Below are 13,124 nucleotides of genomic sequence, written 5' to 3' on the forward strand. Positions count from 1 at the left end.
CAGTGGTGGATTTATGCGGGTTCCATAGGTTCTGGACCAGCCCCAGACAACGATATTATTAAACACGAAGAGTAAGATTCTGATACGTTCCCAAGTAAATTTGAATCTTAGGACTCCCCTTAGAAAGCTGTTGAAAATCCGCCACTAAAACAACACCAAAGAAATACTGATAGAATTTATTCAGTTTCTTCTATGACTCATAAAATTAAGTTTCATAAGAAAACAAATATGAAAAATTAAATTGTCTATTATAATTGTTTCAATAATGTTTACTAGCACTATTGACTTTTAAAATGTTAGGGAACAAAGGCGGGAAGCTATACTTGCCCAGTCTCGAAAATTTGTTCGATTATAAACCAATGTAGACAGCTTTGACAAAAATTCATAAATATTTAAAATTTTATAAGGTTATAGGTGGCGATAATTTTTTTGACATATGTGTAGTTTGAATCAGAATGACTTGACTATTCTAAAATAGTAGCCCTGAAAATTGATTCGTACACAATATCTATGAAATGGTTATGTAATCCATTTACAGTTAAATAAAATATCATTGACGTTTTTTATAAGTTAGCAAAATATCATAATTGAATTAGATGTTATATGCATACGTCAATATCAATTGAATCAGTAAAAATATTATAATCTAATGTATAACAATTATTTTATTAAAAATTTTATCTGATACTCAACGTATATCCGCCTACTAACTAGTATACAAACCCTACACGTGTTGTATTTGTTTGCTCGCTAAGCGTTGACATTCAATATCTCATTTGCATAAAAAACACCACATGTACTTATAGATTTTCTAATCTATTAATTACTGTAAAATTAATTTTTAGGAACATTTAGCAATCAAAAAGTATATTCACAGTTATTATTGTAATTCTAACATACTTTAGAATTATAAAAATTATAAATAAATGTAAAATTGAAAAAATAAATACGATAAACAATGTTTTTTTAAACATAACTGAGTAAATTATTGTTGTACTACATAGAAAGAAATTTTTATGTTAATTCATATGAGTGTGAGACTAATGAAAAATTAGTAATAACTTAAACACTTTTTTCACAATGTAAAATTTAATTATTTTACTTGACAAATTTTTAACTAGTTCATTGTCTGCACGAAATTACTATACCTAGCGTAGGACTCATATTTCATCCCAAAACTATTGTCAACGAACAAAAACTTCCAATCTGTCTAATATCTACTGTATGTTTTATTATTATTAAAGGTTTTATTTCAAGGTTAATAAATAGTGAAATCGATTAATTTTTTTAATATACAATGCAAATAGATAGTCAGTGTTAAAAAATAACATAACAATTAGGAAGTACTAATTGTAATCGTATTAATTCATGTTATCAAGGAAAATATACAAAGTGTAAAACGAACTGATACCAATGTCTATAATTAGCAGCAATCGATTAAAATTTGACAAAGTAATTTTAAAATAAACTTTACACACACTTTGATTAAGCAAATTCTTTGAATACCTTACATCAACCTTTGAACATGCAATGTCATCTTTCTAATGTTTACATAACTCAAAAGTAACGACATCTAACTGACAAAAATAGAAATTATACTATGTATAATTTTTAACACTTAATGATACTCAGTCAAGAATAAAGCTGTTAGTTGCATCACTTGACCCAGTGTCCGATATATGTCCTTATGACTACGGTCAATTGTGTTTACAAACACTAGACAATAAACACACATTTAAATGCAACACTAAACGAGATCCTTTCCTTATTTGTAACTTAAGACAGGTTTCGCTATGACGTCAAAAAAAAAAAAAAAGCTTAATTCAAAACGGTTTTATAGTAGTAAAATAAAAAATGTATAAATAATTTTTTTTTTAGTAAGTCATTTTTGGTATATTTTAATCTATTTTTTATTGTTTGTAAAAATCTATTATTATTCTTAGAACAAAACGAGTCTGGCATAATAATTAGAGTCAAAAGTAGCGTTAAGAATTTAATATGTACTGTGAAATGCGTCATTGAATGCGTTTAGTTATAGAAAATTGCCAAAAGATGTCTTTAAAAGTATTAAAGAACGTTTTTAGACTTGGCGGGATGGTTAAGGCCTAGTATGTTGTTATTTTATTTGTATATAAGAAATTCCAATGGGTTGACGATGTTCATCTAAAAAAAATAATGATATTCTGTTTAATAGATGCATTCTAAATGCCACAAAAATAAATTAATTCAATTGTTTCTTCAAATGTCTATAACAAAATCGAAAATAACTCATAAACAAATTAGATAATTGAGATTTTATAGGAAACGGGTACTTGGTCTAAACAAAAGAAATGAAAAAAATGTATACAGATGTTCAGTAAGTAAGGAAACAGGTCAATTATTATAAACAATAAGAACAATAGAATCCTGTTTACTTACTGAACACCCTGTATAATTTTACATTGATTTTAGAAAAATTGTTCTTATAGGAAAATGATACATGAAATGGTAGTAATTAAATTTTAAATAGTAAAGAAAATTGTTGTTCTGAAAAAAATACTAATTCATACAATGAAGAGTACACGAATTTTTTAGTTTGTTAGTAAAATCAGAATAAAATTATAATTATTAAAATGGTGTTAATCATCTTTTATTTTAATACATTTTAATATTTAAAAGGCTGATATTTTAGATATTTAGCTTATGTTTAAAAATTGAAAATGAGTCAATAAAATATGTATATTACACAATACTGTTTTATCGTAAATTATATCATAAACTAGTGATACTAAATAACGGAAATATTAAATTGCCTATCAAAAGGATGACTTTTCATTATTTTACGTATAAAAGAAACAGAAGGAGATTTAAATAGTTATAATGCCATAAAACTCACATGTATAACATAAAAATATTGGCATTGTAGTAATTCTTATAATTGAAGTAAGTATATTAGATGACTAGTAAATAAATTCTTTAAAAATTTATTAATAAATTATAAGTTTAATTTTCCCAAAATTAAGAGCGAATATAATATATTATGTTACAATATTAACATAATATTTCAAAAAAAAATTTACTTATTTATTTAATCTATAATTCTTATAATGAATAAAGAAATTTATCTTCTACTTAGATTTTAAAAATATTTCTAAACAACTGATACATTAATGTTCTATTATTTTAAAATAAATTTACATAGTATACTAAGTTTTGCATTGAAAATATTTATTTAAATATAAGTATTTATTTAAAGTTTTTGATTTTTTCAACATTACCTCAATATGTTTAAAAAATCACTTTTTCGAACTAAATAACTACAAGTTAAAAATCAATTTCATGCTAATATTATATGAAATATAATTTAATAACTTTTGGAGATAAACTTTTAGGTATGAGTTGATACCAAATATAGATTACTTTAGGAAACTAATCATCGACCATTTTATTTATATTTTTTAATAAAGAAATGCCAAAAAGATGGTTACCTTAAAATTATAAAATTACAATCCTTAATTATTGACTATAATATTTAAATCAGGTTGTAAAGATTTGTCAACTATTAAAAATATCTTGTCTTAGGAACCAATTTTAAAGTTTTACCAAAAATAACATTAATTTATTCACTTATTTTTTACCTAGTTAATTCTGTCCAAAATGTCTCAAAGATAAAATAAATTAATATAATAATTCAAAACTTAAAAGTTGATAAATTACTTAGTAAAAATATTCACAGAATAACTCAATTTAATTGAGAGTGATTATATAACAAATAAAAATCAATTTTAATATAAAAAAATAATAATTCAAATGTTTAAATTATTCAAAGGAAAATTGGCAAGTAATTTGTCAGTGACGTTTATAGGACTTTTGGAGTAAAAATAATAAAATATATTTAATAATCTACGAAAATTATATGTACCCCTCTTTGTGGATTACAGGTATCTTATATTGTAGAAACGCGAATATAATTTAAAAATTTTATTAAATAATTATTGTTAATCTATACATATTATGAATAATAATTATTTGTTTTTCATATAATATTGAAGGTCTTCATATTGCCCAGTTAGCTTTTAATAAAAGAATATATTTTTCATGTGCCTACCGAAAACGTCCCTTTATTTAACTAAAATCAATAAGATGAATAATTAATAATGTTTTTGTTTCTTAGAAAACTAACTCTTGTTACTTTGATTCACTTAATACAAAAAGTACAAAATTATATAAGTCAATAAAGAATAATGTTTAAATGTTACCTGTTATCTTAATGGATATATCTATGATTTATAATATATAATACTGAATTTTATTTGTTACTGTTGCTAGTGACACATAATAAATAAATTAATTTGAAAATTATGCAAATGATCGTATAAAATATTGTAATGTTTCAGATTTTTCTCTATTTCGCATCTTTGCAAAAAAAAATATAAGAGTATACAAGCATAATACAATTTTTTTATTGAACATACTAAGTAAACAACACATAACTTACACTTTGAAATGAAGTCATAGACAAAATTTTTATAACAGTTGCTTCGAGGAATATACGATGTACAAATTACTTTTCACATTATTACGGTCCAATGTACGTGATAAAAAAATATTGCGATAAATATGTTCAATTGTCATTTTCGTCAAATAAATAACACTGTACTTGTGATTCGCTCGAAAAGAAAATTTCGGAATTACTATAATTAAAATAAATGTTAAAGATTTAAGTTTTTAGATAATTAAATGCTAAAATATATTTTAATTTTTGACTTTTTAATATACAAAATATATTAATTTCAATGGCATGATTAATTTATATTCGATTAGTTATCTTTAAGACGGAAATTATTTAATTTTACATTGCATTAGATTTATGTTCATTTATACACAGAAAACGCGTCTGGTTTTCCACTTCACATCGAATAAACTAGCTCAAAACATACAGCGTTCTCACTAGTGTGCATAATAATGTAATTAAATTCATCTACTCAAATACTCTGTTAAATTTTCGTTCAATTAAGAGATACGCTTTTAAAACAAATTTGATAAATAATATTAAATTATTTGGCGTCATAAACCCGCACACCATACACCACTCTACGCCTAAGTAAGAGCGGCATGGGAACAGCAGCGGTACAATTCCTACAGTGTAGAGAAATTTTTTTTGCAAAAACTACATAAAATATATAAGCGACGTGAATCCAACATACTTATAATGGTTTTCAAATAAACCAACAAGTAAATCGACTGCGTGACTTTAAAGATACTCGTGAATCTTTTATTAAGATATAAGAGAGTGGGTCGTCAATAACAATGAAGTCACCAGCAATTGATTTCAGATATCATATACTTATTAAAACAAAATCCTATGTATGCTTGTACGGATTTGAACGTTGAACGATGAAAAACATTGTTTTAATATAAACATAGTCGTAATAACAATTAGTGACGGCAAGAGGAGTGTGTCACCATTGACGTCAAATGTGTTTAATATCGATATGTTGGAGTGGACATTAGAAGGTTAATTTCAAGCAATATTGCTGCCTGCTATCTATTGATAGATTCGGTAGTTCTCAAGGTTCTCCCTTTCGGAGGAATAAAAAGAAAAATAATCTATTTCAAAGCAAAATTACATAACAGGTGCGGTGATTGATTGTAGAAGGTTTTCGTTGCAAACGTCTCGAATAGCAAATATAACTTGTGGGCGAAAACTATTGTTGGAGTGTTAAGGATGCATGTAATTTATAGGTGTTCGCTGACTCCGTAGGAAATCAGATATACAATGAAGTTTGACTTCAACACCCTGTACTTATGCGACTATCTTTGTAACGATATCACAACGTTTAAGGACGACAGTAATTGACTGAGAAAAGATAACACACCTTGAACCCACTTAGATGTTTGTATCCGATCAAATTCTGTTATTCATTATTGTTATCTTCGGTTTTATAAACGAGCACGAACTCTCAAGAGTCACAGCTAGAAAGCAAGCAAACGGATAGACTAAGTGGCTGATCGATTTATTAATTAATGAACTAACAAAGAAAGACGTGGCACATTTCTTATTTACGAGGTTGACGGTTAAAAAATAGTTAATATTCATGTTGCACTACTGATAGAACTTATAAATTACGAACACACGGTTTTAATTTGATAACATTTAGAAAATATTTCAATAGTTAACTGTACTTAAATGTATTTAGTTAGTACTATCTTTCACATGTCATCTTTAGAAATATTAGGGATTACCTCACTACAACCTCATCAACTGCTAAACTGATTGAGTAATTCAAGTAGATATACTTTTAGATGTAAATTTAATTTTGAGTTAACTAATTGTTCATTTGAGCATCTTAATCAGTTACCTAAAAACTAGTACCTACTTAAGTATTAAATGTCGTCATTAATTTAAAATGAATCTATTTAGTGTTAACTTAAAAGCTAATTGGTAGTTAAAATTCAATAGACATTAGTCAGAATTCAAAACGCTACTATACCTTATAGCTGTTAAAAAATTAAGAAAAACAATTAAAAAAACATCTATGTTAAGATAAATAAGTACTTAAAAACATTTACCATCAAATCAAGCTATTATAGAGGAAATTTTCATTTTTTTTTTAAATTTTGGTAAAAAATCTAACATTTTTTTTATCTATACATTAAAATATTTACTCACTAAATACCAAATTTAAGTTCTGGTAAGTAATTGAAAATATTTTTCTTATAAATTAAACGAAATTATTGTGTTATTTGTATTTACCTTATTCCAAAAATGCATAATTTAATTATAACTAATACTTAAAATTGATAAAAAATATAGATTTCAATTCATAAATTAAAACAATTTTATTAAGTTGAAATAATATTACAGTTGGAACTCAGTAGTTGTCTCCGTTCTTAACATACTAAAACAGTTCAATGACTCAATCAATACTACATAGTAAATGATTACATTATACCCAGGATATTAAAAATTCAGTTTTAATTAACTCTTAGGCCTTAGATTAAGGCCCTCAGTAGTAATCTTATTTGAATACAATCGATATAATGTCGTTATTTTTACCAAATGCTTATCTTATGTTATTATCAATAATTTAATTGTTATTTATTTTTTTTAGCTAAAAACATTTTCCTTTTTAACTAGACATTAAAATTATAAAAATATCTATGAAATTGATTTTATATTTTTTATAATAATAAATTCACAAATTAAAATATTTAGAACTATCTAAATATTTAAGTGATGAAAATCATTGATGGTATTCGGGAAAGGATAAGAGTTTAACCCTGTACGGCAAAAATAATTAAATATGAATAGAGTAAAAATTAGTTAAAATTAGTTCTTAACTTTTTTTATATCGTTAGAATGAAATCTATAACGTATCATAATAACCAGTTCAGAAAACTACAATTAGGTTTTAGGAATAGTAATTATAATTACTGAGGATACTATGTTTATTTAAAAGAATATAATAAAATAATCTGATTATACGTTGAAAATGAAAAAATTTTAAGTGCATAAACTTCAATAAAGATTAAAGAAGACATTTTATTAAAACATTAAGTAAACAATTGATCTGATTGATAAGTTACTTCACTTAAATGATTTGCTATAAGGATTACTTAAGCACATCTTGGGCAAAGTTTAACATAGGTACGCATTTCTTATCTTATAAAATATTAATTTGAAAGTAATAAATTATAAATACATTTCAACTACTTAGTGTTAGAAAAAAATTGCCGATGTAGATCTTTCATGAGCCGAGTTAGACGCATTAATTATATTAGTCTAACAGTGATACAATAGTGGTGTTGATTGATACGTATTACTGAAGGTCAAAAAATAAATGAATTAGTAAAAATTATAATTAGTTGATAAAAACTAAGAGAACTAATAAAATAAAAAACAACAAAAAATAAAGAAAACTTATAAGTAAGAATTAAGTGGCAAGAAATTGTCACAATAAGTGATTCAATAAACTAAATAAATACTAATCAAGTAGATTAGATATTATTGGATTTTTTTTATGGAAGTATATTATTATAATTGAATAATTTTCGTAATGGTTAAAGGAAAAATAAAAGATATTGTGCAATACCATACATAATTGTCATTTAAAAAGAGAGAATCATTAGTATGAATATACGTCATCATGTTTCAGATAACTTAAATGATCATAATAATACAAATAATGACTATAATAATTACAAAAAAAAAAAAATGTAGCAATATACATTTTAAAGAAGATTGAAATAGTCTTCGTAATTAATTTAAATTTCATTGAAGATAGATCTAATGACATTTTATTCCAATCAATATTTTATAAAATATAGTGTATACCTATGTGTACTAGATAAAATGTCTCATACCTAATTGACAACACATAAATTTTGATGCAATTATCATTATGTTTTAATAACTATTGTTTTCTAAGACTACGTTAAGGGATATTTTTTTATTAATTATTACTAATAAGAAAAATATAATAAAAATTTAAAAAATATCAAAATAGCCATTTTTAGCCCTTTTCTTACAAAAAAAAGTCGAGAACAATTTTAGGATAAGTATTCGTTTATTTAAGTATTTTAATAAATTTAATAGACTTGGAACATGATTGGGTACAACTCGAGCTGGTGTATATTTATAACACATAGTCCACCTGCATTCTATTTTTGTAAATTAAAAATAATAATAATAATTTTATCAAAAGTTATAAGCGTTGTCAATTAGGTATAATGCACTCTGTATACATATAATCTAAATTTATAGCGCCTTTAAATCTTATCATTTACTCTTTTCTAGAATGATGTGCAAATATTTCAAGAAAGTCAAATAGGCAATTTTTTTTAATCAGCTGCTAATGTTTAAAAAGGTTTTTATCTGTTAAGCATATGGCGCAGTATCAATTAATGTTAAAACGCGTGACGTACTAATGTACAATAATGAGGACAAAGTGATTCATCGAGATCCTGAAGTAATATATTTGTTAACCAGATAAATAGAAGGTTCACCGATTTGAGCCTTAAAAATTACTTGACACTATCATCTCTTAGTCAGAGTCCACATAGACAGACAATCGTATTGTCCATCGATAAGACACGTCGTTCACGGAAAAACGTGTAACGCAAAATATAATAAATATGTTATCTTTCCTTAAGAAAGAAAAACAACGATGTGACAACGCGCTAAATGAAGCCATCATTTTAATTTAATAGATCTTCTTGGTATAATAGTTGTCGAACATAATGGATCCTCAATCTGTAAAGTGCATTTAAATATCTTACTGATAGTATCAAATTATTATTAAGCAATGATAAAAGAGTCTTCTGTCAGACCTAAAGTTAACTTAATTATCAAAAAAATCAAAGGCAATGATGACAATAAACGAATGGCAGTTAAAAGAATATACGTCATGAACAAAACATCGTTAGCTCAGAATGAATAATCACATAATTAATAATTAACAATAACGATATTTAATTTCGTATTACAAAAATACTGTATAAGTGGTTACGCACAATCAATACTATAGTTATAATTTTTCTTAATATGATTAATAAACTATACATATTTAGCTTAGTACACTGTCGTTACTAGAATTTTCGGACTCCAAATAAATAAACAAAAAAGTAGTCACCCGGTCATTTGGGGCTTTATTTAAGGAGGTATTGTCCCTACAATTGTTGAATCAATGATCTCATATAAATTTATATTTGAAGTAAGGTAAAAATTTCATTATGCAATTAATCTAATAATATTGATTATTATAAAACTATTTAACATTCTAATATATTAAATAATTTTAACAGAAAAAAAATTATTTTTAGTTATTGTTAGTTACATACGTGTCATCATTTTTATGTTATAAAATATTTTTTAGGTCCATCCTTTATATTTTGTAGGAGTATCAACTTTATTTTTAAATGGTAACATACATATTTAACTAGCTTATAAAATAGAAAATTATCTTATTAAGACTGGTCAATAATAATTTTTGGTCTAATATTTTGAAAGCTATGAACATATTTTAAAATATAAACTGGAAGCGAAGCGAAGATGTTTCTATTTATGCCATTAGTCATTTCTTAACAGCTTTTCTTATCCGATCTAAGAGCAAAATTGTGAATATCTTCCAAAGTGTTAGACCAACGGTTGTTAGTGATCAATCATTTTATTAATTAGATCATTTTTTATTTTATAGGCTTGTTAAATATGTATGTTGCTATTTAAAACATAAAGTTAACAACCCTATAAGAAATAGATCTAAAAATATTGTATAACATAAAAATGGAGACACATATGTAACAAAAACAAAAATAATTACTATTTAAATAGAAATCGAGTGGCTAGCGTTAAAAGATTCATCTTATATACATGTAGTAATTAAAGACATTAATACTAATAAATAAATACAAACAAAAAACACTAATTAAAAAGACTGATTCATGTAAAAGTTAATACTTTTGATGATAAAAAATAGTTAAAAAATAAATAGACGTATATGATAAATTAAGTTTACGTGTTTAGTTTACAGAGTGAACAATTATAGTAACGTGATATAAATAATTAACTTTTTTAATTGATTAAACACGATTTGTAACACCTCTAATTTTTTTTTTTTTAATTAGTCTTAATTTAAATAGAAATTTATAATAAATTGTTTTTTAAATAACGATTTTTTCCTGGACAATAAGTAAAAATTGAATAACATTAACCAGTGATATTATAATAAGTACTTATCATGTACAACAAAAAGTGTCAAATTAGTCACCTCGTTTAAAACATTGAAAAATATTTGATGAAAAAAATCGAGAAAGTAATGGGGAAGTACATAAACAATTAAAATAATATGAATCATTCATACATTGATACTCATGAATAGGGTGCAAAGTTATATGCATTGTAAAATTTAGTTAGGTGATTTCGTACACATCATCAACAAGTAAAAATCTTTATTAATTTACTTTTGAACTTAATAATATATTGTTATATTGTTGAGGAGGCAATTAGGAGTTTAATCATCTCTAAAACGAAAAATATTTCATTACTATTTATATATAAATCTACGGCAAAGTTGCACAAACTTGGAACACTTATAATTTCAAATAACACTGCCGTCTAAAATAGAAGAAACTATAGAAAAAAGTTTATATTTGTTTACAAAATATATTAGCTAATAATTATTCCCATACATATTTATTTAATAAAAAATTATGACTACTGGTTTATACTACCGATTGGATTCATTTTAAAGTTTTGTATAATCTGTATAATATTATTGTCCCCCTATTATCCTTTAACATTTTAACGATAAAAAGTGGCCTATTGACTTCAATTTTAAATAATTCATTTATTAATTCAAGATATACCCTACTTATTTTAATTAAAAACAAACGAATAGATTAATATAAATAACGAACTCGTGTAAACAAAAGAGGAAAATACGTTGACGTTCAAAGATACATAAAAAATAATTTCATTTTAAATAGTTTTCATAAGTTCAAAATTTATTTATCTATCTATGGCACTGTCTGTACAATTTGTTTATAAAATTAGTATTTACAAGTTTATTCATTTTATTTTAAATTTAGTTAAAAACATAATTAACTTGTTTAATAAAAATTATGTCATTTTAGCTTTTATTTACAAAAATACTCTACTAATTTTATTTAAATAGCTTTTCAATATTAAATTAAAGTTCATTAGAAACAATGTTTATTTAATTAGTTGTAATATAGTAATTTTCATAGATATAATAATATATTATTACATCAAATGTTCATTACTATCAATTCATTAAGTTAAAATTGTATATGACTATATACACTGAACACTAAGTATATAAAATTATCCTTAAAAATATGAACAAAGATGCATAAAAATAATTGTATTTAGTTAACTGAGTAAGTTAGATTTTACCATTAAAACTGTTGTAATGCATCAACAATATAGGTAGCATTTAATGGCCAATTTAAGTAATCTTATGCATACAAAAGTGAATTAATAAAAAATTGTACATTTGTGGTTTCTGATTAAACAAACAAGCCATGTCCAAAAAGTTAGTATACCGCATAAAAATTACCTCTCGTGTTATATAATTAATATTTACAATTATGTTGTTGACTGTAGGAAGAAACTTTCATCGAATGAATGATCTTCAGAATTATCAACTTTGTTATGGGTAAGAAACATAGCAAATTAACGTAATTGTTAAAACATATTTAAGAAATTTTACTTTAATAATGTACCTTTTTGATAGGAAAATACTTACATGCATGAAATTTATATTTAATGTTTATATTTATATTTTTATTGAATTATTCAATCATTTCCATACATTGATGAGTAAACCTTCTTTTTTCTTTCAATGACAAACCAAATGGACAATAAAATATCCTGGAATATGATTTTTATGATTATAAAATTTAATCGAAATCCTAATATAAACAGACTGAACGTACGTCAAAGACGAACTTGTAGATTTTAATGTTGTTTTTTAGACTATGAAAAATAAAATTATTTACATATTGTTTAATTTTATTTATTACTGATCCTGCGGCTATTTTTGTGACAAATATATTTATTAGATGTGTAGGTTATATTTACATTATATCTTCTAGCGAGACATATTTACACTGTGTTAAATACACATCATAAAACATAAATTATAAAGAAAATAAATTTAATTATTATATTGTGATCATGCGGGTTATTCACAAGATAATTAATTAGAAATTAAGTTATAATTACTTTTAATTCTAAATATAATTTAAATTATTATAGTAATTTTGAGACAAAAGAAATTTTTTTTTTACATATAACTGCCTTGATATAGCTGGTCATACACAGCTATACTTTACAGATTGTGTTAATAAAATATATTTAAATTATATCACATTAGTCATTAAATTCGGAAATATATAATATACTAAATTTTAAAACGGATAGGTCATTTGGAACTCTCTAAAACTCTGCAATAGTTGACTGACGTCATAAACAAAAAAATTATGGCCATATAACACATTTGTACACATATATATTATAAAACTGTATAGTGAATTTATACGTAATATTACTAGGTTACATTAAATGTTAAATGATAATATAATGAATTGCATAAAATTAGCATTAATGACATAAATTAACA

The 13,124-nt window shown here is 24.2% G+C and overlaps 1 protein-coding gene and 1 long non-coding RNA gene across 6 annotated transcripts in view; one reads left to right on the forward strand and one right to left on the reverse strand.

Annotated features, from left to right (window-relative positions):
• LOC126902243 (inositol-trisphosphate 3-kinase homolog) overlaps positions 1-13,124 on the reverse strand; it is a 57,642-nt gene that overhangs the window by 11,028 nt on the left and 33,490 nt on the right. Inside the window, exon 2 of one of the 5 annotated variants that reach the window (XM_050679311.1) lies at positions 12,249-12,373. The exons of 3 other annotated variants lie outside the window; for them this stretch is intronic. In XM_050679311.1, coding sequence (XP_050535268.1) covers positions 12,249-12,254 — 6 coding nt within the window. In that variant the 5' untranslated portion in view covers positions 12,255-12,373. Of the gene's footprint in view, positions 1-4,477; positions 4,511-12,248; positions 12,374-13,124 lie in introns of those variants that run through there. One more of the 5 variants, XM_050679309.1, reaches the window with a different exon arrangement.
• LOC126902248 (uncharacterized) lies at positions 11,847-12,507 on the forward strand. Its single transcript, XR_007703176.1, has 2 exons — positions 11,847-12,158; positions 12,237-12,507. It is a non-coding gene; the product is annotated as an uncharacterized LOC126902248 (long non-coding RNA).

The sequence above is a fragment of the Daktulosphaira vitifoliae genome, unplaced genomic scaffold (assembly GCF_025091365.1).
Source record: "Daktulosphaira vitifoliae isolate Bord-2020 unplaced genomic scaffold, ASM2509136v1 Scaffold_3, whole genome shotgun sequence".
NCBI classification, from domain to species: domain Eukaryota; kingdom Metazoa; phylum Arthropoda; class Insecta; order Hemiptera; family Phylloxeridae; genus Daktulosphaira; species Daktulosphaira vitifoliae.